At 39.3% G+C, this 25,688-nt stretch overlaps 2 protein-coding genes across 2 annotated transcripts; one reads left to right on the top strand and one right to left on the bottom strand.

Annotated features, from left to right (window-relative positions):
- Window positions 1-38: 38 nt before the first annotated feature.
- LOC129111847 (secretin receptor) lies at window positions 39-5,427 on the bottom strand. Its single transcript, XM_054623977.1, has 13 exons — window positions 5,304-5,427; window positions 5,128-5,227; window positions 4,637-4,750; window positions 3,817-3,923; window positions 2,996-3,105; window positions 2,783-2,915; window positions 2,539-2,692; window positions 2,367-2,427; window positions 2,188-2,257; window positions 1,474-1,565; window positions 1,100-1,238; window positions 965-1,006; window positions 39-873 (listed from the first exon to the last, which is right to left on the bottom strand). Exons 1-13 carry the CDS (start codon window positions 5,364-5,366, stop codon window positions 688-690), a joined length of 1,371 nt encoding a protein of 456 aa, XP_054479952.1. The 5' UTR covers window positions 5,367-5,427; the 3' UTR covers window positions 39-687.
- A 1,094-nt stretch (window positions 5,428-6,521) lies between these two features.
- On the top strand, window positions 6,522-24,888 carry cfap221 (cilia and flagella associated protein 221). The gene is made up of 25 exons (XM_054624018.1): window positions 6,522-6,647; window positions 7,390-7,567; window positions 7,735-7,835; window positions 8,372-8,458; window positions 8,573-8,668; window positions 8,949-9,049; window positions 9,354-9,457; window positions 10,037-10,196; window positions 12,130-12,259; window positions 12,730-12,856; window positions 13,062-13,173; window positions 13,669-13,756; window positions 15,026-15,115; window positions 15,559-15,654; window positions 16,036-16,123; window positions 16,407-16,492; window positions 16,925-17,005; window positions 17,953-18,060; window positions 18,200-18,373; window positions 18,539-18,624; window positions 18,750-18,825; window positions 19,305-19,405; window positions 23,007-23,099; window positions 23,204-23,311; window positions 24,284-24,888. Exons 2-25 carry the CDS (start codon window positions 7,438-7,440, stop codon window positions 24,411-24,413), a joined length of 2,553 nt encoding a protein of 850 aa, XP_054479993.1. The 5' UTR covers window positions 6,522-6,647; window positions 7,390-7,437; the 3' UTR covers window positions 24,414-24,888.
- The last annotated feature ends 800 nt before the right edge of the window (window positions 24,889-25,688 follow it).

Consider the following 25,688-nt stretch of genomic DNA (forward strand, 5'->3'; position numbering starts at 1 on the left):
ACGACTCCCACTTTCACATATGGATGATTTATTGCAGGATTGTTGTGTTCGACTGTGTTGGTTGCTCAGTAGTCTGAAAAGCAACCCTTGTGATGTCACAGTGGTGTCATCAGACCAGGCTTGATACTTCTTTTTTTTTTTTTTTTTTTTTTTAACAGGAAGCCTTCGTTACAAATTGGGGGCATTGAGTTCGAAAGACATTTCTGAAAAGATGATGTTAAGTTGCATTATGGCAAATGTAGGATCAAGTGGGTTTTTGGAGCTTTAACCATACTAGGGACAAAAGGGCAGGGTCTATTAGTCTCTACTTATTCTTTTTATAATCTGTGTCATTCAAGTCCCCAAAATGTAAAGGTGCAATACTAAATTAATGCAGTACCCCTTTAATTAGTTTTTCAATTTTCTATCTGTTACTTCTGGGCATTTACAAATCATTTCCAGACAGTATTTAGTAAAATCATCAAATAAACGTAGTCTAAGCCCTCCAGCTTACTAACTGGGCCTCAACAGTGTATTTTAAATCCTTATGTTGCTAAATAAAAACACTTCAGAGATTAGAAAAATATGCATTTGACAGTATTAAATACTCAAGCTGCAGTTGTGTACTAATTGGCCGTCAGCACTAAGCTCCAGGATCCGTTATCTATTGACGAGGAGAGCGAGGAAATGAGCCGGTCTAAGCTTGAGTCACATCTCCACCGTGTCCACGGGGAGTCCGCTGGTTACCGGGCTGCCCGAGGAGCAGGGCAGCAGGGATACCTGTGTGTGGGGAGACCCACTGTGGCTGATGGAGCCGTGCTGCTGCCGGCGGCGGCTGGGGAGGTGCTGAGTCAGCCGCCACCTCCGCCACCTCCTCTGAAACTCCTGCTGCACCTGGGAATGTGCATATTCAATTTATAATTTGCTTCACACTTTTTATTTTGTAGCTTCAAGTTTTGGCTCTGAATGTCTGACCGGTTCTTACCTCTCCATTCATGAAGCAGTAGAGCACGGCGACCACAAAACCCTTAGGTGATGAGAAGAGAGAGAGGTTAGTGAATGTTCTGTTCTTTGTCATTGACTGGACACTCTATCTCTCTCATTCATGCACCAAATTTACCTGCGTGGATGACAGAGCGAGCTCGGCAAACATCCATATCTTAAACACTGAGCTGCTGACTTCAACGGGCAGGAAAACAAACAGGATGTAATGCAGACCAAACAGAGCCACAAGAAAAAAAGTGGATTTGATCAGCCTCCTGGTGAAAGACAAAAAGGGAAAGTATATTTAGAAAAAAAAAAAAATATGGTTTTCCAGACATTGACCTATTGTATAATGTCCTTGTATTTGCACCTGTGTGTACTTTTACTGAGATAAGCAAAAAGGAACGTTCTTTATCTCGCCCTATATGTAAAATAAATTCCAATCCCTCAAAGACAATGCTACTAGTAGTAGTAGTAGTAGTAGTAGTAGTAGTAGTAATATCTACTCACTTATACTGGCAGAATTCATTCCTTAATGCATCTGGCATTCGGAGTTTGTTCACCAGTATCCTCAAAATGCCCAAGAAAAAGATGAAATTCATCTGAAATTATTAAAACACTTAGTTATGCAATTTTGTTGTGCCAATAGTTTAACATTTGGGAAAATTCGCTTGTTGCCAAGAGCTAATGAGAAGATTGATGTCACTCAAATATGCTGAATATGGAGCTAGTGCCAGCAGCCACTTAGCTTAGCATTAAGTCTGGAAATGGGACAACAGCTAGCAATGCTCTCTACAAATTAGAAATAAATTAGCCCAGCTGCCCCTCTTAAGCTAATCAACACGTTAAATCCTTTTTGCTAATTCCTAACAAAGCATTAAAAAACTCAAGTTGTAATTAAACAGTGGGTGTCTTGTAACCGTCAGGTTGCCAGGGAAACCAGCAGTTACCGTCCCAGAAATAATCCAGTATGAGCTTTGGAGTTGCTAGAAAGCTGATTTTGTTTACTTTTGTACAGAACTGGGACAGCTGTTCCCCCATGTTTCCAGTATTTATGCTAAACTATGCTAAGCTAACCAGCTGCTGGAGGTCACTTCAAATTTAGCATGCGTGTGGTATCAATCATCTCATCTAACTCTTTTTAACAAGGTGAATATGTGTATCTCTCGTTCTGTCAAAAAACTTTTGATAAAGTTTTAAAGAAAAACAAAATAAAGTTTTTACGGATATAGTCAGAAGAACTGGCACTCGAAGTATCCACCAAATCCATTCATTTTTCCTGGTTTCCCAACAGCTATGACAATACAAATAAACAATAATTTTAGCTTTGTAAATGTAATTGATTATAAAGATAATCTCGCAACTGCAAATTAATGAGTGAAACACATGTTTAACCGCCTTACCCTTTGTCTTCATAAAAATACTTGGCACATCCCCAGGAGACAATGACAATCAAAGGTAAGCCTGTGTGATGACATAAATCTTGGGTTAATCTAAAAAGACAGTCAGTATTTGTGTGTGCGAAGCTGAGAGAGAGAGAGAGAGAACTTGATTTCTGTTAAAAGGTCTCCCTACCCCAACTCAGGACGATGTACCAGGCGAGGTGTTTCTTCAGGGAGAAGAAGGAGCGGCTCACCAGGGTGAAGAGGAAGTGACCCTCCGCCAGCAGCCAGCTGTAGTTTGCCAGGATGGAGTAGTTGGAAAACATGAGCGCGACCTTGCATGCCACCTGTCACACCAGAAAGAAGGTGTGTTAATCACGTGGAAGATTAAAGTCCTGTAAAAAGGGGATGATAAGAGAGTGTCCATCCGTCCATACTGGGTAGTAGTCACAGTGGTAGAGCTCTTCATTGGTGAATAGCAGAGAGTCTCTGACGAAGATGAAGATGGCTCTCAGGATGAAGGAGATAAACAGCTGGATGTGGATGTGGTTCCTGGTGCAGTGCAGCTTCCTGAAGAGGTTTCAAATTCACTGTTAATGTATAATCCTTCAGTTTTAAGGGAAGATAAGCTAAGAAAACTTCTTTCTCACCTAAACAGGCAGAATATGGTGACGGCGATGGAGAGGGAGATGAGGGAGAGTGTGTACCCGGCCGTGTACATGGTCTTCACGTGGGAGAAATACAGATGGGCATCTGAGGACTGAACAAAGGGAAAGAGAGCATCACTTTATCACCCGCATGCAAGACAGAAGGACAGATCTCGTGGGCGTCGAGTTTCAAATTTATCTCAAGAATTTGGTAAGAGGTGTTTTGGGTTATGAGGGGGCAAGCCTATAATAAAGATTTTTATTTGTTTTAACAAGAATAAAAAAACTGTCTTGTTTCTGCTTAAGACTTTTAGTAGTTTAAATATAATGTGTTTTATTTGCGTAAAAATAAACAGCTTAATCATTTTTCTTGTTTTGCGTACAGTGTGACAAAAATACTCTTTGCTTATGTAAGGTACAAAAGTTATACAAAGTTTTAACTGCCCTGTAATACTAAAACACTCTACATTTCTATTTATTTTTCTAGTTATAGCACATTTTAACAGAAAATACTTAAACCATTTCTTTTTGAGCAACACAAACTAAAATATTCTTTAAAAAAAAGTTAGCTTTTATTGCCTTTGCGGCAGAAAAGTAAGCGATGCATCTAAAATATTGGGACGCTACTCTCTTCCCATTGGCTCAAAGACATACGCATGCATAGAAATCATAGTTATTTAAATGATTTCAGCTTCTCCACAACCTCAAAAAGATACAGTAAGCACTTGGATGGTATAGTATTTTGCAAAATGCAAAAACGGGGTGCTTCATAGTTTTATATTGGATAAACTACAGGTACTGTGTGCAGATTAGATACCACTGACCTCTCCAAGAAAGTGGAGCGTCTCATTGAAAGTGTAGCCGCATGCGTCTTCATGTGGGACGAGTGGGTCTGTCCAGCCACTGGCAGTGCAGTTACGGTGTACTTCACCTGCAAAATAGCAATAAAATATTGCGTCCGTTACCTTTGTCTCAGTGTCCAGACAAGAAATCAAATCTATCCTGGAAAAAGTCAGACAGTCAAAAGCTGCTAAACCATTATTTTCCCTTTTTAGGTGCTTCAATAAACGTGTGGTTCTTCAGATAAATGATCATGAAATCCATCATCCTCATCTCTCTAAATAAACAAAAAAAAAAAAAAAAAAACCGACTCACAGCTCTCACATATCCCTCCGCCATGAATCAGATTCCATGAATGGCAGAGAAAGACTCCCCTAATCACCTCAAAACAAACAGGTAGGAAGGTCACTTCCCAGAAAAAACCTGATAATAACGAGCAGCTGTTTGCCGTTCAACTAGGACACATTTAAAAAAAAAAAAAAGATTAAAAAAAAAGAAGAATAAACACAGTGATCCCTTTTTTATTATGTCACGTGACCCCACGTGTAGTGTCGTTTAGAGTATTTTTTTTATTTGCGTTCACACGTGTTTCTTCTTTTTCTTTTTTGCAAAATTTCGATGTCTTAGTTAAATGGCTAAATGTTTGGATATGGACCCCGATAGGTGGGAATACGTCTCAGTTCTTTAAGAAAACCAATCAGCTTCCTAGCAAATAATTAACCAGCACAATGGGGAATAGATAATGGGTGTCTGTTTGTACATCGCTGTCGGTGTGTGTCTGTGCGTGCATGTGTGGTATCTCACCTTCCGAGTTGAAAAACTCCGGACACGGCTGAGAGACGGTTTCCCCAAGAGACGCATGTGGCCAGCAGTTCAGGTCATCCCACATTCCCTTACAGTGTACACTGATATTGTTTTCTTCAAAAGAAATCACACATTTTATTTTTATTTATTTAATTTGCTGGAATTCTATACAAATAATATCATAGAAATAAAAAAATATATGGCTCTTGAACTCCAAAACCACCACATCTGGATTAATCCTGATCCTTCAACATAAAAGGCGTCCTGTCTCATGCAAGTTTTGGATTTTAGGGCGCATTTTGTTATGTGACCACTAGATGTCACTAAAACATTGCATCAAACTTCTGTCAAGTTCATAAAGCTTAATTTAAATATTTTATTAATTTCAGAGATCAACATTACATTTTTCAATGCAAAGCAGCAACCTGAATTTAATTAATGTTTTTAATAGAATAGATGTAAAATACATAATTTAGAAACTATTAACTCACCTGTTGCTTTATGTGACTTAAAAAGCAGCAGATCAGTCATGCACTTTTCCTCCTCTTTCACAAGATTAACATGAGAATGACACTCTGACGACGACTTTGCCTGTAAATTAGGAGACAATAATACACTTGATCTTAAGATATGCAGATTCAAATAAACATGCAATCTATTTTCTCACCTGGGGTAACAGTAGCAGCCCAATAAGTCCAACTTTTTTCATTGTGTCTGCCTTATTAAACATCAGTATCGGTCAGCTAAATCCAAACATCAGGTCGCATATCTGATTAGAATGAAAAGCAAGCATCCTGCCATGCAGCAGATATATGAGGTCTGAAAATCAAACATAGGCCTATTCAAGAGAGTCGATAATTATGCACGGTAGTCCTCGGGACAATCGGGGGAGCGCCTATCAAGGTAGTTATAATAAAACTACAACTTCCAGTCGAAACTTTCAAAATAACGTCTGTATTTGTGGTCACATATATTGGTGTTTGAAAACTGTAAGTATATACAGTACCAGTCAAAAGTTTGGACACACCTTCTTATTCAAGGTTTTTCTTTATTTTTATTTTTATTTTTTTCTACATTGTAGATTAATATTGAAGACATCCAAACTATGAAGGAACACATGGAATTATGTGTTAAACAAACAAATGCTCAACAAACCAGAATATGTTTTTATTCTTCAAAGTAGTTGAATGAGGTGTGTCCAAACCTTTGACTGGTACTGTATATTTATTGGTTTTATACATTTAACACAATTTACATACATAAAGGAACCTTCCCCCTACCTGAACATATGGCAGTATATAAAATAACAATAAATAATACAAATATCACTTGAAAATAAATAAATGGCTAAATTATACAGTACCAGTCAAAAGTTTAGACACACCTTCTCATTCAATGTTTTTTCTTTATTTATTATTATTTTTTTTTCTACTTTGTAGATTAATATTGAAGCCATCCAAACTATGAAGGAATTATGTGTTAAACAAACAAATGCTCAACAAACCAGAATATGTTTTTATTCTTCAAAGTAGTTGAATGAAAAGGTGCGTCCAAACTTTTGACTGGTACTGTATATTGGTGTTTAAAAACGGTAAGTATATATAGCAACAGAGCTTAAGTTGATGAAAAATGTGAATTATTACATCTGTCTCTCCTTTGCAATCAAGCAAATAATTTCAAGCAAAACTGAGTTTGTAGCCTGTGCTTTTATTTTGAAAGGTGGAATGGCTAGCTTCCGGCGTTATTCTCGTCGCTTGACTGGCCTTAATGGCGCCTGCAGCCAGCGAATCGTGTCGCTCACTGGACGCTGGCCCCGCCCATTCAGAACACGAGCGTCACTATGGCAACAGTGGTGTTTGAAGTCGGGGTCCTCCTCCTCCTAGCTAGCGTTAATCCACGACAGCAGCAGGTGTTTGACATTAAACCAAAAACATGCTTCCGGTTGGAAAATAGGTGGACAATGGCTGCTTTGTCTCTGCAACTAAACACAACTCGTTGACTAAAAGCTTAAGTAAGTTCCGTTGTTGAAGATGTGTCGTCATGAAAGCGGATACAGTGATTTAAATGAGCAGCTAACAGCTAGCATTAGGTTAGCAACGCTAGTTAGCCTCCATGCTAACAGGTTTTATACAGGAGGTGCATTCAAAGGTATTTAGACACCTTCACTGTCCTACATTTATTTATTTATTCTCAAGCTAAAATGTTTTATATACATTTTATTCCCTCCTCAATCTAAACTCAATATCCCATAATTCCTCTTGGTCATCTTTGAGTTTATTGGACATGCTCTGAAAAGAGACACACATCTCTCAGCACAACATGCAGACCAGGGCAATATTTATTTATTCATTTTTCTTTGTAATAAATGTGCAAAAACAACCCTGTTTTTCATTATGGGGTCTTGAGTGTTGAAGGTCATATGATGCCTAATAAAATGGAGGGAAAAAGTGAAAAGGTCTAAATACTTTATGAGTTCACTGTATTGCACAAGTGTGGGGAAGTATACCGGTCTAGTGCGTACTATATCAACAGTACTATATATACACATGTACTGTCATACATGTTTAAAATGTATGATAAATATTTAATATAAATATAAAAAATACACACACAAAAAATGAATTCACTGATCTCTACAAGTTGCACAATCTGCTGTCCTTCTGTGTCTTTCCTCTTGTATTCAGATTATATATTCATAGGTTTTCCAACACAATATTTCCCAACACACCGCTCTCTCCTTGTCTGTCCTCCAGCCTTCTGTCGTTTCTCTCATGAGGAGCCAGAGCTGACCTTTTGCCAGGATGGAGGTGGCCCCCGCTACCCTGCAGACGCCGTTGGAGCCCCTGAGGAGGGGGACCCCTCTGCCTCTGAGCCAGCTGGTGGAGGAGAGCAGGAGCGGAGCCCAAATCACCAATCCTCTACTGGAATCAAGTAACTATTAAACATGACCCCTGTAACCCTCTGATTATGTTTATACTGTATTCAGCCTCAGACTTTTAAGTTATATATACATACATACATACATACATACATGCATACATATATGTGAAATCTCTTCGCTCATTACATTTCACTAATTGCCTTTTTTCCCCTTATAGAAATCTATGCCAAACTGAAAAGCAACAGCCTGATCCAAGCAGAGCCCTCAGAGCTTCACTTCAGTGGGTTTGAGCTGGGGAAGGATTACATAAAGATCCTGGTGAGAAAAATACTTTTAATATCCTGTGAATTTTTTTACAATTTGTTTTAACTGTCCCTTTCACAGGCTTCAGTGTACAGCAAGTTTACAGATTGTGAGTTATTTAATACAATATAATCGATAGATTGTGCTTGATGGAAAGTGGTCAGGTTTAAGCTGGAGTCACTTTCTCTTTCAGCAGAGCCGAATGCAGCATTCAGGGCTTAAAGCAGGAAGGAGACCTTGGTGTTATGCCAAGGCGTGTGTTGGGGTTGTGTGGTAGCAATATTGTGTCTTTTACAGTCAATGTTTGGTGAATGGTTAAGACATGGCAGTAAAGAGTTGAAATAATTGTAAAAACTCTATCCCAACATAGATTATTCTCATTTGGATTCCATCCACGCTAAATTTGATTTAATTTAATAGGCACTGATTTTACCCCATATATACGAGATGAAGCGCTGTAGACTGGTTGAAACACCAAGAATATGGAAATGGTTTTCTCAAGTGCACATGATTGGATGAAAAATCTCTTCTCTCCTCTTCCCCTCTCTCAGAAACTAATCAACATCTCATCTGAAGTCATGAATATTCACATCATCCCGACCCAAACCAAGCACTTCCAAACAACTTATACTAAAAAGGTATGTTTTTTTATAGTTACAGATGACCTGAACATTATGACTCCACTTGTCAATTAGTGCAATCAGTGTCGTTTCTGATGATTCAACTTCGTCCCCCTCTGTCTACCTTCCAAGTATCGACTCATCCCAGGCCTCGCCTACACACTGAAGGTCAGGCTCTGTCCCGACGAGTGGCGTTACTTCTATGACTGCATTCGGGTTCACTGCAAGGTGAGGATGCAGCGGTTTGTACGCCACTGTGGGGGCTGAGCTGCTGTTTGTTTTACACTTACATCTATAGACTTTAGGCATTTAGTGGAAGCTGTGAATCGCAAATGATTCTCAAAAGGACTTTACATTGACAATTACCGGAGAGCAGTTAACAACCACGATAAACTATCCCTAGTAATTCAGTTCTCTGCTTTGATGATGTATTTTCTTTCTTATCTCCATATCTACTCATGTTTCCTCTCTTGTCTTGTTCTTTCAACTCACCCACACTCTTTCCAAGGGGGAAGAGAACCTGTTAATTCCAGTTCATGCTTACCCTGTCATCGATGACCTGCACATCCCTCCTCATATCGACCTATCAGCCGTACCACTTGGACAAAGGTGTGTGTGTGTGTGTGTGTGTGTGTGTGTGTGTGTGTGTGTGTGTGTGTGTGTGTGTGTGTGTGTGTGTGTGTGTGTGTGTGTGTGTGTGTGTGTGTGTGTGTGTGTGTGTGTGTGTGTGTGTGTGCGCCCCGCACAGTATGTGTCGGGATATTCAGTGGACTGTTTTTTGACTCTCCATCTGCCCGAGGGCTTGGCTGTCTCTTTGTATTCTTCCATACAACCAAGCATGCTTCCATTCACCCGTTGGTGTCACATCGTGGACAAATATTCTCATCTTTTTTTTTTTTCCACCTGTCTCCAGTGTTCGCCATGTTATTCCTCTGAGATGCAGCTGCCCCATTGACTTTGAGTTCCAGGTCTACGTTGTTCAGCCCCACAGGGCCTTCTCCATCCATCCCCTTACAGGTACGGACTAGTGCAATCATTTCGTTAAACGTCAACCTGCCTTTTCATTGCAATGCACAGGGTTTCTACATGTTTGCATTTTGATTTACTATTTATGTAACTGTGATACATTTTGGAATTTGCATTTAAGGTAGAATAGATAAATAAAGCAGTTTTTCCATCGATGGTTCTCATTTAGCTCACCAAATTAAGGACATAACCCATCAGGAGAGCAGGTGTGCTGCGTTTTCTCAAAACCTTTGACTGGTTGTGTATTAAACAAGTCGCCACAGAACTTGAAGGATGCCTCCAGTGTCCACGCAGTAGTATTCATGGTCTGGGAAGCATCATAACACATAGCGGAAACCAGCACTTAGAATTAGAGCTGTAGTTTGAACTTCCTTATAAACCTGGAATGAGAAGAAGGGATACAATACAAGATACAACATTTTATTTTATTTTAGAAGTTTCCTCTCTACACACACAGCACACCATGGCGAGGTTATAAAAAAAACATTTGTCCATTACTTTAAGCTAACTACTTCTCTATCGTTTGCAGGTATCACATTCATCCTCATTGTCTTCTCCTTGATCTTCCAGGTGTGATACCAGCCAATGGTGAAGAGAAGATCCTGGTGACCTTCAGTCCTTTCCAATATGATACTTGTCAGGTCACCTTCCAGCTGATCATCTCCCAGTTCAACTGCAGACCTTACCTCTGTACCATCACTGGGCGCTCCGCCCCTCACCTAGCCCTTAGGTAACTACAGCAGTTGATTGTTTAGTAGAAGGATCCTCTGTTCAATTAGCCTGAAAGACAATGTGAGGTCTATGTGAATTATCAAGATTTTAGGTTTTCTTTCTGGTTTCACCACTGACATTAAAAGTGCACAGCACTGTCACCAGGCGGCAACCTCCGGGTCTAAAAAGTGATGCCAATGCTGAAGTGCCTTAAACTTGCATTATCTCTAATAACCATTAGGGGGCAATTCCTCTGGTTACAAAAATAAGTTGGATGGTATAGAAGTGTATGAGAAAATGACCTTACTTCTTACTTGATTTATTACCTCAGTAAACATGAGTTTATGATCTCAATTTCTAGTTTCAAGTCTTCTTCAATATATCACGAAGTTCATTTAGTAAATTATGGTCCATTTAGAGTTCTATTGACATTTCCAGCTAAAATAGAATCAGACTAATTTGTCGTTTTGGTCTTAGTGTTCCAAGATTTCTCAGGTCGATAAGTCATTTTTTAATGCATTTTCACGCTGAATGACTCATTTTACAAGAATCCTATGAGCCCATCTCTGGTAAACACAACATTTAAACTGGTGCTTTTGTGCTATTCTTTGTTGAGAAACTCAAAATCAACAAATCTGTTATTTGAAAAATTAATTTGAGTGTCGGACGACTAAGAATGTCTTTAGTCGAAGACATCCCTAATCTCAGTAATTAAGTTACAGCACACATTGCTGTTATATAACCAAATGAACCAATGTCACTAAGTTCTACCCCATGGTGAACATCAGGTTGTGTTTGCAAACTAATTACTAAACTAGGTGCTCCATGTTCGGGTAAGAGTAAGCACCCAACTGGATTCAACTGGAAAGTTCCCATTATGTTGTTTTCAGGCAGTGTGAAACCTAATGTTTAACTGTGTTCCCATGAGAAAGACGGTGCCATCCATCACCCAGCAGTAGCTCCATCCACAGCACTGTCTTGGTGTTATCTCGGCCGAAAGTTAATAATTCATGAAAATAGCTCGGTAGCTGGTGCAGCGATATCAAGATGGATTTGCCTCCCGATGGATGTTTAGCATATTATAAAACATTCCCCCCTCTGTTTGTCGTTCCCCGCAGTGGAACCAAATAAAAGATGAGATATGTGCAGTTGAAAGATTAAGAAATGTATGCAAGGGCTAATGTTTTTCCAGCTGGATTCAAGGCCCGCCACTCGCTTGTTGCTTAGTGTCCCCTGCCTGACTTATCTATCTCAGATGGAGGCTATTCTTAAAATAAACAGGTCATTTTAGTATCATGACTTTGATATGATGTGACATTTTCCATCAATTTAATAACCTTGCAATAAATCCTTAAATAAACCCAGTAAATCTTTTGGACGTTTATGATGTTTAGCTGTTATTGACACTGTGTGAGAAGTGTTGAGTCAACTCTGCGGGTCAATAAAGGCAGCGGTTAGTGATGCTGTCGTATCTATATTGACATGTCTTTTTTAATTATCCCCCCCCCCCATTTACATGAAGGGACACTGACGCAATCTGACAGCTGAAGAAATGTAAATATAATGAAAATTAATGACCTGGCTTCTGACCTCATTGCTCAGCCTCCCCGCCACCCTCACATCCTCCATGCTGTCCATATATCATTGTATAAACACCCAATTTAGAGCCGGTCTCACTCTGCCACCAGAGCCCACCCTGGACCTCAAAACAAAAAACAGCCAATTACTGCGCTTGCCACCACCACTGTTTCATTTCTCCCCATCCAGGGTGTTTGTTCTTCCCGATTTTTCCTCTAGCGGCCTCAAATTAGTTGCAAAAACTGTCACTTGCAGACAAATGAGCGCTCTATAATGATTAATTTTTTTTTTGTTCTTACTAATGTGTGCAATTCTGGCATTATTAAAACAAGTTTTTCACATTAAGATTTTGTGCTTTTTTTTGTGCATCATAGTGAGCTGGGGAGAAAGTCAGGTCATGGAGATGCAGTGCCTGCAGAATACAAAGGTACTTCACCTGCAGGCCAAACGCCCCCTCGAAGTAAACCCAAATACCGGTCAACCAGGGACGCCGACAAATCAAAGGTAGTGTAAGAGGTTCAGCAACAGTCTCATAATGTGTAATAGGAGATAAGAGGTTAATGAATTCACTCTTATGCTGTCATTATTGACAGCAAAAGACTTGCTCCTTCATGAAAAATGTGAATGTCTTTTAGAACAATGTAAGATGTGCTTATTTGTTTCTTCAATTAATTCATTGACACGTCATTTTTGATAAAGAGAAGAAAGAACCTAATTTTCTTTAAAGCTTTCTAGTATCAATAGAACCATGTAAATTGAAGCAATGGGGTTCCTTTACAGAAAAACGTTTCTCTTAAATCTGCGGCTTTAATCTCAGAGTATATTCTCTGAGTATATAGTTTTTGTCTCGTACTTTTACACATTTTGTTTTTGTAAATTTGCGACTCTAATATCTGAATATTTCAATGGCCCTAATACGCCGTTTTGAGGTTAATCCTTTGATTCATGCTGTTATTTCTTTACCTGTCCTCTAGACATTGAGAGATCAGGCTGATGTTAAGCCCGGACCAAAGCCTCCAGTTGATGTCTGCACCCCTGCAGGGGTGGCAAAGATGCTGATCAAAGACACCGATAAGCTGAGCTCTAAAGACCTGAGGGAAGGTAGGTGTCACCCAATGGTTTTATCTTTTAGCTGTAGGGTTTTTGTGAAATGCATGTCACCTCTGCAAACCTGTTGCTGTATGTTAGAAACCAATGTTGTATTATATTCTTCCTTTGAACAGTATCTTTTCTATGAAGTGAATTGCATTATCAATTATTCATATAAAGTTTGTCTCTTATTTTGCCGGTCTCTCCTTTACTTCAGCCATATCCTGTGGCAGCACGGTTGGTCTGCAGAACAGGCAGATGAAGGAAGCCCTGTTCATGAAAAAGCTTCAACAAAACGTGAAGGACGAGCAAGCCAACCAGCTCAGATGGTAGGCCAAACCAAAATATAAGATTTCATTTAGGGCATATACAGCATCACATTTCCCACTAAATATCATCACTGATATCAAAACCTTAGAAGATGTGATTTTTGGTTTTGACCAATGTTGAAGACAAACATATACTTGACAAAAGTATTAAAAAAGCTTGTTCTGGATGTAAAATTGGTATATTTTTGTACATTTACTTATAAGGTTAGGTTTTTTTGCACTTAAACAGAAATTGTTTGCAACTGGAGGGAAACAATAGAAATTCAAAACATGGAGTTAAGAGGGATTTACCGATACATAAAAGAAGTATCCGTAAATTCCGTAAAATATGTGTTTTCATAAAAGATAATCTTTGAGTTTGCTTGTATCGTCACATATATTGTATTTTTCATATATATATGTATATATATATACATATATATATATATATGTATATATGTATATATATTATTTTTTTCAACATGACAACTTAAAAAATATATCTATTGCCTTCAGGCAAGTCCATCTTGGTAAGGACCCTGTGTCAGAGCACACCAGGCAGCAGATAGCAGAGGAGAGAGAGATTGCACTGCATGTATACCTGGTAAGATTTTTCACTTAATGTGGACAAAAAGAACAGTCTGCCCTTTTTATATTCTTACAGCAAGTTGTGTTGCAGAACTGTCCAATGTAGAGCAGTTTTTTTTTTTTTAAATCACCCAAAATTGGGGTGATTTAATTGGGCAAACTTCCTGTTTGCAGTACACCCATAGATGTAAAGACAACTAACACATGAATTGTATGATACTGAGGAAAGTTTAAAAGGTGATGATTCTCAGCCACATTCTGTCCTTTGATATTGACCTGTTTGTCTATGACTGACCTCTGGTCCTTGAGGGTTTGCATTCATTAAGAAATGCAGATTTAATAGTCCTTCTAATGTAAGGCCTATTTTAGTCAACATGACATTTACCGGATGTGTCGGTAGAAAGACAGCATACGCATACCAATGTCCTAACCTGATTCAGCTGTTGTATTATTAGATCCACACTGATGTTCACCCTCTCATGCTGCCTCTGTGAATTATTGTAAAGAGTCACAGAGGAAATATGCAGACTAAGACAAAAACACATGACTTTTAAAATACGAGTGTGTGTGTGTGTTTCCTCAGTAAAAAGTTATTTGAATAGTTGACAGAACTCTTAACACTTAACAGCACTTCCTCCCCGTCTCCTCTCCACCTGCTCTGTTTATAACACACACGCATACACTCTGCGTTTACAGCCTCATTTCACCACATTTTATGTGTTGTTTTTATGATAGGATGATCTAGTATCTTCTCTATAAGCTCTCTTTGGAGTCTTGACTACAGGCCAGAACATAAATAACTCAACAGAGAAGCCATCCTCCTCTGTTTGTATCACAGTGATGGTTTACAGCTTTGTTGATTAACCATGATTTAGTTTCTAGGACAAGAATTAGGACAATGACATAGGTTTGACTTTTTTTTTTTGTCAAAACCATAATGTCATTGTCAAATGATTCAGCGATACCTTGACATATCATTCCTACAAACAAACAAAAGCATGCTCCACAGGATTAGTTGTCATGGTTGCTATGGTTTGGAAGAATAATGACATACCTCATCAAGCTTATTTCTTCCTGTGACAAAGAGACTGTTGCCTCTCCAGCCAAAGGATTTCAAGGGGTCCTTACTATATAGGATAAACATGTTGGAATATTTTTTTTCCATTGGCCATGCACCATCTGTCATTGCCAGAACTCTGAAGGGTTTAGCAAAAATAGGGAAGAGCAGCATCTACTTTTTGTTTCCTGCCATATACAAATCTCCCTCTGTACTCTCTTGTTGTAGGTCAAAAGGGGAGATGTACGGCACGAGGAGGACTTCTCTGCTGGGAATCCTAAACTTTCTTCCAGACGAGTGCTTTGTGAAGCCGGACAGGTAAATGTAAAATCGTTGTCTTTAGGATTTGAGCAGATTTGCCCCGTGGGAGGGTTAATAACCCAACCCTTACTTCAAAATGTGTCACACTCAATATCTCTCCATATCAGAGTCTGAACCTACTACACCTCGTCCGCAATACTACAGTACGCACCACTTTCAGTTAATGCTGACTAGATCAATATTTTGTCCTTTGGATACCAAGTCATTACACGTGAAGGATATATTGTGTTTTATTCCTTTTTTGTAGAAAGCCCCTGCCTTTCATTGGTCTTGAATTAAATGAATCTGCAATTTGATTCAATTTAACATTCACATTTCTTGTCTTTTACTAGTTCAAGCTGAGACCTCCTGAAATTTCATTTTATGGTCCTTTTTCCTTTTGCATGTGCCAAATGAGCATATGAAGGTCAGCAATAAGTGTGTGTTCTAACCTCTTCCAGGCCTGCGAGGGAGCCCCGTCCTTCCAGTTTTACTCCAGTTTCCAGTGGGAGCTGAGACACAGAGCCCTCAGACTGTTCCAGCAGGCAGCACGCAAGGTAACCACATCCAAGGGCTGTATAGTCACCGAGGTACATGTGAAAAATGCATACATGCATGTGCTTTCCTCCTCCCTCATGAGAGGGCAAGTGTCCCACCGTCCCTGTTCCCTTTAGTTCAGCCTTGTGGAAATTCCTCACTAAATGTATAATATTCTTTACAGTACAGTCAGTTTTTTCTTGGGTACATTGAGTGAAATCCTACATGGCCTCTTAAAGCGACAGGAAGATCATGCTTCTCTTTTTCTAGTGGCAAATAAAGTAAAGGTTTTTTTTCTTGTGGAAAAGTTACAAAAACCTCTTTGAACCTCCTTCTGAGATTCAAAGAGGTGGATGCGACTGACCAGGAACTAACACCCTGCATTCGTCTCTCCCTTCCAGACGGTGATCCGATGTCGCATGAACCGCAGACTGACCTGTTTGAAGAAACTCTCAGACAGCATGAAGAACTCGCCCTTGGCAAAGAAAGGTTTTGATCATCCCATAATTCAGAAGTAATCTCATTATGCCATGTCAGTAAAGCATGCTTAATTGAGTTCATTCCTAGAGGTAAAATTGAATCCCCCTCTGGTTATTATGAGAGTCCTAGAACATACATACATGCATGCATCAGGGACAGGGCTATTTACGGTGCTGTGTGTATTTAATCATACATTAAGTGTTGCAGCATTTCTCACTGACCCTGACAAATAAAGATCTGAAGAAATGAACTTTTATTAAATAAATAATTGTCTCACCTTTTTCCGTTGAAGAGGAGACCACTTGTGATCTGACGATATCGCCAGACAAAATCTTTCCATTTGCTTTCCCTGTCTTCTCTAATGAAGACGACCCACTGGTGAGTACATTACATATCTGACAACCATTAAAAAATAAATAATTACAGCCTTACTGCAGATTATAAATTGCATAAATTGTCAGTGTGAAATATACTTACCCATCAATGTCAAAATAAGACATCAGCAGCTTGTCTACAGGATAGCTGAAAAACTTCTTTGTTAATCGGTTTGTATTTTTGCTAAATGGAATCCCAAATTACCTAAATGGGTTCTGACACATAAAAATTGAGTGCAGGCAATTGCCCTGCACATTAAACAATTTTCATTCATTATTTTCCCTTGAAAGATGTTTCAATCGAGCCGTGGATTCAAAGCGGAAGCTCACTTTCCCCCACTTCGATTAAATCTCTCATGTTCCTGAAGCCCCGCAGAGAAAAGGCCCCGGTGTTCAATTGAACAAATAATGCCATTTGTCTCCTTGATATTTCCAGGCTCCCAGTAATTTGGTCCCGGTGCCTGTGGATCCTATTGATGTGACTGTGACAACGCATATTCCTTTCTTCAAGCTTCAAGTAGGCATTTACTTCAGCACCTGGTCATCTCAGCATAATGCTTGTAAATCAACAGATATGTTCTTCTCAGCAGCAGTGGTGGAAAGTACTTCAGTGCGTTGATTCAAGCACTACCTAATAAGGCTTTTGAGGACTTTTACTTTTAATTGATTATTGTATTGAGTATTTACTTTACCATTGTGCCTCACTTTAGAAAAAGTTTCTCTGGTGTCTGAATGTCTGCGTCAAAAAACTGCCATCAAATTATATATTGATATTATTTTCGACTTGTACTGAGTTAAATCTTTTAACCAACTTTCTTTCATTTTCGGAATTTTAGCCCTTTAAATAACAGTTTTTTATAATAATGCTGCTGGGTATTTTTATGAAAAAGAATATATATATATTCCATATAAAATAACTGTTTCCCCCACAATCTGGGATAATTCAATGATTAGCAACATTGATTTTGATGCTGTTACATTTTTTGTGCAGCAAACCAGGAACATAGCACGTATTCGCCATAAACATGAGAAAATGGCTCAATGTGGTGGAACGTAATAACAACTACAATTTTGAAGAAAGGGCTCTAGGGTCAGCCTGATATAATAGAAGGAATGATTATATCTTGTAATGGAAAAACTATTTATTATTTAATGGTTTTCAATGGGGACTTTTTTGTGCTTAAGGGATTGACTGTCTGTATTTGGGCTACACAGTTTATTAGAGACTCATTATAGGGACTGAAGTTGAAATTCCAAAATATCAAAACATAAGAGAATGTGTTTTTACAAAATAGTTTTGTCCTAAAAGGGACTGGTAGAAGCCCTGTAGCTTTTAAAATAGTTATTAAAAACTATGTTAAAGCTATTCACATACTAGCTCTGTGTGTGTCTCATCTCCTGGTTTGTTTCTATGTTCTGTTGCTGTTAATAACCGAATTCATTGTTGGTATTGTTTGTCATTAGGTTCCCCAGCACTATAAGCTGATGGGCTACCAGTCTGTGTCAGCCTGGAATGCTTTCAACTCTTATACGCCCACCACTTTGGCCAGACCGCTTCGCACTGGAGCTCCGGTAACTCTGCAGTTCCTGGATTACAACATACAGATTTCATTATTAAAGAAATATATTTATTCATTTATTTCTTTGCTTAGCCACTTCCATCCACCTACCTTTTTAAAACGTCTCTCACTGTGTTCCTGGCACTTTTTAGGACGAGCTGGTGCCCAATGAGGTCGGGGCGCAATCTCCCACGACAGTGGAGCCCAAAGCGTGGGAGGAACAGCGGCGTGAAAATAAGAAGGGGGATGTGAAGGCTGGCCGTCTCTCCTTCAGCGCCCCCGAAGCTATGCTCAGACCTTTTCCAGCAAACCCACTCCGAATCTTCGTAAGGCTGTCATTACATCATCAATTATTCAAAGTCTGAAATAAGACATTATGTGTGTGTGTGTGTGTGTGTGTGTGTGTGTGTGTGTGTGTGTGTGTCTGTACATGATACACATCAGTATGATTCTAACTACTACTGTTTCCTTGTTTATATCATGTGTTTTAGAACCCAGCTCCAGGCCTGCAGACCTACAAACCGACCCCTAAATACCTGGAGAGTGACCCGGAGTGCCACCTCTGCCCTATGCCCAGGTAATAACAACACATTAGAAAATAGATATTTATGGTTTTAGACTGTCTCTGTTTAAGTAAAGAAAACCATTCTCTGTGCTTACATTGGATAATATAGACCTGATTGTTTTGCTTTCTGTATGCAGGTATACAATCCCTGAGAGCAACATGTGTGGCAGAGGGACACAAACCCCACACACTCAGAAGTCTCTGGATCACAAAGTAATTTTTTTTCAGAGACTTTGCACCTTCTTTGAAACCAGTTTGGAGAAACAGACAGGAATACCAGCACTGGAGCTAAGCAATGCTCTGGATGGGGGCAGCAGCAAAATATACTTTAGACACACAAAATCATAAAATCAGTTTAAATGTACGCTCTAATTCGAATATTTTCACCATTGAACCTTTCCGTCAGACTCCTTTTTGATGGGTAACTGAAGCAGCTATCTATTTTCTCTTCAAAGCCACAAAGCCTTTTTTGACAAAAACAGTAATTTTACCTCGCAGAACACGGGAATTCTTGTTCTACCGTTTGTGTTATTGTGTGACTTCGGTGTTTTTAAAGGGTTAATTTGAATTCACCAAGTAACTCAAAAGACCCCACTTCAAAACGAACTATCCCTGCATCTGAAACCAGCTCCTGTTTTATTATCTGAGTGGACTAATGCAGATGTGGCTTTTCTTTTCTGTACCAACAACAGGAAGTGATCAAAGGGCTCATGACATGGAGGGATTTTGATTCGCTTACCTCCAAGTGTCTGTCCAACCAACCTGCTCTCACCAGTGACTGTGCACCTCGCAGGTAGGCCAATCTAAACTTTATCACTGTGTAAAATGTAGAGTTGTACCAGAGGTCCCTCACACAGTACTGACCATAGCCACCCTGAAGCTAAGAGACAGTGTATATTCTAGCAGAGGTTCCCATGTAAAACCGCAGAGAACCTCCATCTGAACGATGGTGGGATGAAAAAGTACTAATACATGTTTACAGTACTTGTTTACAGAGAGTAAAGTGGCTGTTGTTCCCTTCCGCTGTCCATATCTTTTTAAAGACTGGAAGAATTTGAACTTATGGTAGCAATTTATTCTAGCTTCTCCAGTTTTTGACATTGTCAGTATATAATATATTGTAGTATATAGAGTAGGGTGCATCTTGTCTTTTTTTCAGCACATGCTGAAAGGTTGGTAAGACGTAGGCTCATATTACTGATTTAACAAGTGGTCACTTGGAGTAGACATTAATCTTCTCGGAGTAAATATTTATCCTGTCAAATTGCCAAGACACAGCTTGAATATTTAATAGCTTGAGATCCCGTTCATCACCTCGCAGGCGCTGTTACAGAAACATGACTGTGCAGTAGTGACTGCCCTCCTGCAGTCTCGCCTCATTTATATTCTGTTGATAATTCAGGCTTGATTGCTCACCGTGGTAGTAGTGCTGGTTTGGCTGCTCTTTGTGGGTGTAGTCGGTGGCAGACTTGTATTTTGTTGGATCGTGATTTTTACGATGGAAGCAGAGATTTGTGGCGTTCCTTCTGTAGTCCCGACTTGTTTATTGCTCAGCTTAAAAATCACTTTGTTCAAAATCGGCAAATAGGTACATTTGCATCGTGTTTCCTAAGGAGAGCAGACATCTTTCCTGCTGGAGTTAGGGCTACATGGGTCATTACTAGGGCCGAACAGAATAGTTTGAAGCTCCATTCATAACGTTAGCATTGAAAGTATTATTAGTAATAACTTAGGTGGAGTAGTACACACGTTATCGTGGACACGTGTGGACCAATATCGTGGCCAATCAATATCGTGTTGAACAATAATCTTGTCATATCGTCCAAGACTATAACTTAAGATTTTCTACATCTGTATGAATGCTGCAAAGCAGGTTTTTTCTTCTTGTATTTATCAGTTCTACTTTTGTTAAATAGTCCCTAAAGTTTTATTTTTTTCACGTCAATCGTGTGTTCTCTGGTTTCATCATAACACACGATTTCTCTTGATCGCATTGGACTGAATTGATGTGTGTTGATTCTACAGCAGTGATCTGCCTTACTTTCCCCTTGTTTGACTTATTTTCAAGGAAAATCTGAATTTCCAACCTGATGTTGTACAAAAGATACCATTTGCGGAGGAACGTATATTCATATAATCATGCTTGACTGTAGTACTATTGTATACCTTGAGCAAAATACTTTGTCTGTGCAGAGGCAAAGAGCCAAGCACACTATCTTCAATTACACTGTGAAATAATGATTGATTCAGTCTTGAGCCTGAATGGACAGTGAATAAATTATGATATTTGTACATAGTTTGTTAGTAAACACAGCATGGGGTTGTCCCATGTGGTGCACTGTATGCTCCTCTATGCACCCTGTCACAGGGAATACCACTCAGCTATTCTTTACATTCTGGTTCTGACCCCTTTTAAAGATATTAATCTCATGGAGATTGTAATAATTCTTGCATGAAAAATTTCCAGTCCTCATTTGACAAGATTGCCAAGTAATTGGGTCAGCCACTGTTCGCATGATGTACTCGTGAATGCGTGGGGTTTGATTCCGACTCCGCTACAGCCCTGTCTCCTCACCTCTCTGTCTACTTCCCGTTTCTCCTCACCTTCCCCGTGTTACATAATCAGATGCCTGGCAAGGCGAAGTATCGTCTTTATGCCTGTCGGCGCTGATTTGCACGATAACAGTAGATATATTCTTCTTTGGTCATGCAAGAGATGACTTTCGCCCAGCCTTTCCTGCTCAGTCTGATTCATTTTCCACCTGTGCATCGGCGGTTACACTCGCAGTCCCTCCGGATATATCTTACAAACACAAACAATACCATTTATGTCAGCTGGCAATGATGGAAGATTAGAGCGAACTTGACAGCAACTTGACAACAAGAGAATGTGTTTCCTTGAAAAAAGTTTGTGCGAATGATTAAAAGGATACTGTTGTATCTTGACAAGCAACAAACTTTAAAATAGTAACTCTGGGTTCAACTGAAACCCATAATAGATGAGTTTGATTCAAATGCTTACTTGCTTTGATTTTGTAATTTACTATAAAGTTATTGGATACAGCTCACTGTACAGTTTTATAGCACAGAATACTTAAAGTCCCCTGAATATTTTTATAATGTATCGAATGATTATGTTTGTGATGAACCGACAGAGAATTATTGCCTGAAGCTGCAGCTCCGCTTGACTCCTTGTTTAGCCGTCTGGTCCACGACTTTACTGTTTCGTTGCGCTCTCATGGCGTTGCTTTCGGCTGAACCAGGCAGCTGTTTTCAGTGAAAAAGCTCTAACAAGCCACTGTTCTCTACCTGTTCAGCACCAAACGTCAAACAGACACTGTTAGGAGACCAGCTGGTCGACATAGTGGAGCGTTTAGCAGCTAAAGAGCCAGATATTTCCCTCAGGAGTTGGTGGAGACTTCAAACAGAGCTGAGAGAGAGAGTGACTACTTGACTCGCATTCATAAACTGGACACGGTTATGACTCAAAATGAATAGTAATGCAGCAGGCTGTTCACACTGAACTAATGTCTTCTTTGCAGCAGTCCGACCCATCGTTGAATGAAAATTGTTACTACATTGCCTCTTCTACTCAGTGTTATTAATTCCCGGTATAATTTAACGTTGAATAAAAGATGATTTATTCAAGTGTTAAATATTCTACAGTACCTAATGTGTGTCAGCTCCTGTTCTTTTCCTCTTGACTGTACTTTAATGTCACTCGCCATCATTTGTTATTACTTTATCCGACCGGTTAATTATTTAAGCCATCTGACTTGCAGTCCACTTGTACATGTTGTACACAAAATCCACGTATTATGCAGTTTGAACAAACTATTTACTCAATTTGATGTCATACTTACTATGAATAGAAGGCCATTTTTAACAATTTATTTCCACTGCCTGAAAATGGGACAAATAGGATGCAGCAGGTTTGATATTTAAACATAGTAACTTTCAGGTCTAGCTAAATGAGCTAGCTAACTCACAAAGCTAATCTTAGCTTGTAACATATTACTAGATTAAATTGAGGAGTAAAAGAGCTGATATGAAATATGGTAGACATTTAATAAAGTCTCAAACTGACTCGATGTACTTCAGATTGCAAACTTTCCCCCCGCCATTATGAAGTTTGTGTTCAGGGCCTGGGGGACAGGGGGCCTCCAAATCCAAACCTGTGGCTTGTCTGTGTGTTAATTCTATTTTGTACCCGTAAGTGGCATCAACTTTCACTCTGGAGATCTTTTATCATTCCCGTTCAAACTGCGATTTCAAACATCCCTAAGCGGTCCTTTCATCAAAGTAAGATGGAGTAGATATCTGACCATTATCTCGTTCCGGCAATGTGTGGTCTGGCTCTTCAGGGGAAAAAGCGATGTGTGTGTCCTCTATAGGTCTGTGGACTACTGCACAGATACACTTCCACTCACAGCACCCCCTCCTCTCACCGGCCCTCCTGATGATCTGCCACCACTAATGGACAAAACGTAAGCACACGCAGCATTGACATCCATGATTTTCTTGTTGAAAGCTTTTTTTCTAGTAAGAATCGCTGCTGTTCTGCTCAAAATATGTGTTTGTCTTTGTTCAGGTTTGAAGGCTCAGGATTACAACTAACACCAGAGATTATCGGAGCAGAGTTCTTGTCTGCGGAAGCTCTGGTCTCCAATAGCAACCTCACCAGCAAAACCACAGTCAGGTAAGTCTGGCATGATGTGTGTGTTATTTAGACAGAGATCGCTCATGCGTTTGTTTTTAGGCAGCGTGATTGCTTATTAACATGAGGGAAGCACTTTCTATGCAATAAATAAGATGAACGTTTGAGCATATTCACATACAGACACAGATAGTCCAGAACACGTTGTGCTCTTAGCTTTATGAAGGGGAGTCCTCAGGATAAACCAAACACGAAGTAAATTAATGTGCAAATCTGTCCAACGAAAGCTTCCTGGAAACAGGAACACTCTGATGGTAATTTTTCAAAACAATGTAACAGAAAGAAATTCATACCTGTTTTTGTCCTTATCTTTCAACATTAATCAAGATTGCTTTGTTGGATTCAGACTTGCATAATCGTAGCAAAGACTCCTCATTGAGGATGAACTGTATAGGAACTCGGTTAACCTTCTTCCATGTTACAGTTCGGAGCTAACATGAATTCTTATCAACTAAATTCATAATGCACATTATTCTATTATCATACAAATACATGTTGCTCTTATACTGATGTAATTCGATGTAATAGCTGGTTCTGGATTAAAATCACCATATTATTAAGGTTGATCAAACCTTAATAATGTGGGGCAAAAGCAAATTTTTGACATTTTTCTTTTTTTTGTGTGTAAATTTACCTCTTTAATCTCAGAGAATATCATAGTTTTTATCTTGTGCATCTAGCCCACAGCTTTAATCTTGAAAATAGTTTTTCTCTCAACTATTTATTAATATTTTTGACACATGATCATGATCTGGCTCGGATAACTGCAATTTGAAAATGCAGCATTTTTTAATCAATACTAATATCGACATCATGTTAATTAGGGTTAAAATGAATTTCAGTTTAGATGCCTCGTGGTGAATGCTGAATCAGGCTCTAGTTTACCTCTGGTCCTCTTGACCAGTTTGAATTCCTCAGTCCTTCCATCTGTAATTTTGAATCTCTCTGTCACAGGCACCAGAGGGAGCTTCAGGTGGAGGCGACCTACACGTCTGAGCTCAACCAGATGGGGAAAAGAGTGATGGCCAGGCTGAAGCACTTTGAAATCACTGACAGAAATTCACCAGGAGAGGACTGTGAATAGGCAAAACACCCCCACACACACTTCCAGAAACACCTCCAAATAGGCTCTCTTCACACACACCCACACACACGCTCACACACACAATCGCAGCACTACAAATACCATCCTACTCACCTATACGAGACTCTCATTGTTTGTCCTGCCACTTCCGTAAAATAAAACCTGGTTACTTTCTCGCCCACGTATAAGCCTCCCTCCCTCACACCCACCCACTCAAAATTACAGTAAGCTTTTCCTACAAAGCCTGGAAATTCGATATCCCTCCACCCACACAGATCCATGCACAAGCACAGTTACAGTATATTCTAACAAGCTACATAACATTACTGACAACTACATTCAATTCAATAGGACAAGTCTGCATCTCTGTGCTGTAGGTAATGGTGTCGTAGAAGCAAGTGAGCAATTTCTTCTAACCTGTATTTTATTGCAAACAAATTTGTCATGCTTGATTTTTAGTGACAGTTAAACATGATTGACCCTTTGTGATCTAAATGCATTAATACTCTAATTTGCATTAAAAAGTCATTCATAATCGTTGATTCTGTGTTTGTGTTTTGTGATGCGATTTCCGTTGTTTGAAATGCTAAATGAAAAAGTAACCCTAGCTCTTAATATTGATGATTTGTACTCAAATTCTAATTTGTGTAACCACTCGCTGATTTATACCCAGCCCTAGATATTAATTCTAGATTAATTTAAAACATAAAAAGTTGACTATCCTAAAAGTTTATATTTATGTGCTTGTAAAAAGAAAGCTGCTTAGGTCAGAATTAAATTCTCAAAACAAGCCGACATCCTGTGAACTCACTGGGATGGAGTCCAGCACAGTTGTTACTGCGCTCACCCCTAGAGGGAGCTCCAACTCTGTGAGTTCCACAGTTAGTGAAGGACAAATACATGTGGACATCTTCCTCTGAGTGTGTGGGTCTATGTACCCACTTAATGGCAGTGTGCTTTAGAAAAATAGACACTGCTTATTTGAACTCCCCTCTACAGACACAAACACTCACATTTCTAATACTTAATATAAAAAAAGCCTCTAGCCAAACTGCTTCACTGTCAGAACTCAGCCACATGACAGTAGAGGGGGGGTTGGAGGACAGAGCTCTTGCTTTCGTTGCAGCTTAAAAAAACAAAATAAAATCCATTGAGAAATTCATTGTAGTTTTAGCATTTCATTGTATTTTTGCGCTCTAGTAAAGGTTGAGACTGGGAAAATATTCTAGGGAATCAATACGCTAGCTACATATTTAATGAAAGCCACAGCAATGG

Source organism: Anoplopoma fimbria, chromosome 22, assembly GCF_027596085.1.
Source record: "Anoplopoma fimbria isolate UVic2021 breed Golden Eagle Sablefish chromosome 22, Afim_UVic_2022, whole genome shotgun sequence".
Taxonomy (NCBI): Eukaryota; Metazoa; Chordata; class Actinopteri; order Perciformes; family Anoplopomatidae; genus Anoplopoma; species Anoplopoma fimbria.

Excerpts from the sequence above, each read along its gene's own strand:
- LOC129111847 (XM_054623977.1), bottom strand. The coding sequence starts at position 5,366 with ATGTTTAATAAGGCAGACACAATGAAAAAAGTTGGACTTATTGGGCTG. Across the intron at positions 2,258-2,366 it reads TATTTTTATGAAGACAAAGG|CTGTTGGGAAACCAGGAAAA; the intron begins GTAAGGCGGTTA and ends GTATTGTCATAG. Across the intron at positions 874-964 it reads ACTGCTTCATGAATGGAGAG|GTGCAGCAGGAGTTTCAGAG; the intron begins GTAAGAACCGGT and ends GCACATTCCCAG.
- cfap221 (XM_054624018.1), top strand. The coding sequence starts at position 7,438 with ATGGAGGTGGCCCCCGCTACCCTGCAGACGCCGTTGGAGCCCCTGAGG. Across the intron at positions 13,174-13,668 it reads CAAGCCAACCAGCTCAGATG|GCAAGTCCATCTTGGTAAGG; the intron begins GTAGGCCAAACC and ends TATTGCCTTCAG. Across the intron at positions 18,374-18,538 it reads CAAACCCACTCCGAATCTTC|AACCCAGCTCCAGGCCTGCA; the intron begins GTAAGGCTGTCA and ends CATGTGTTTTAG.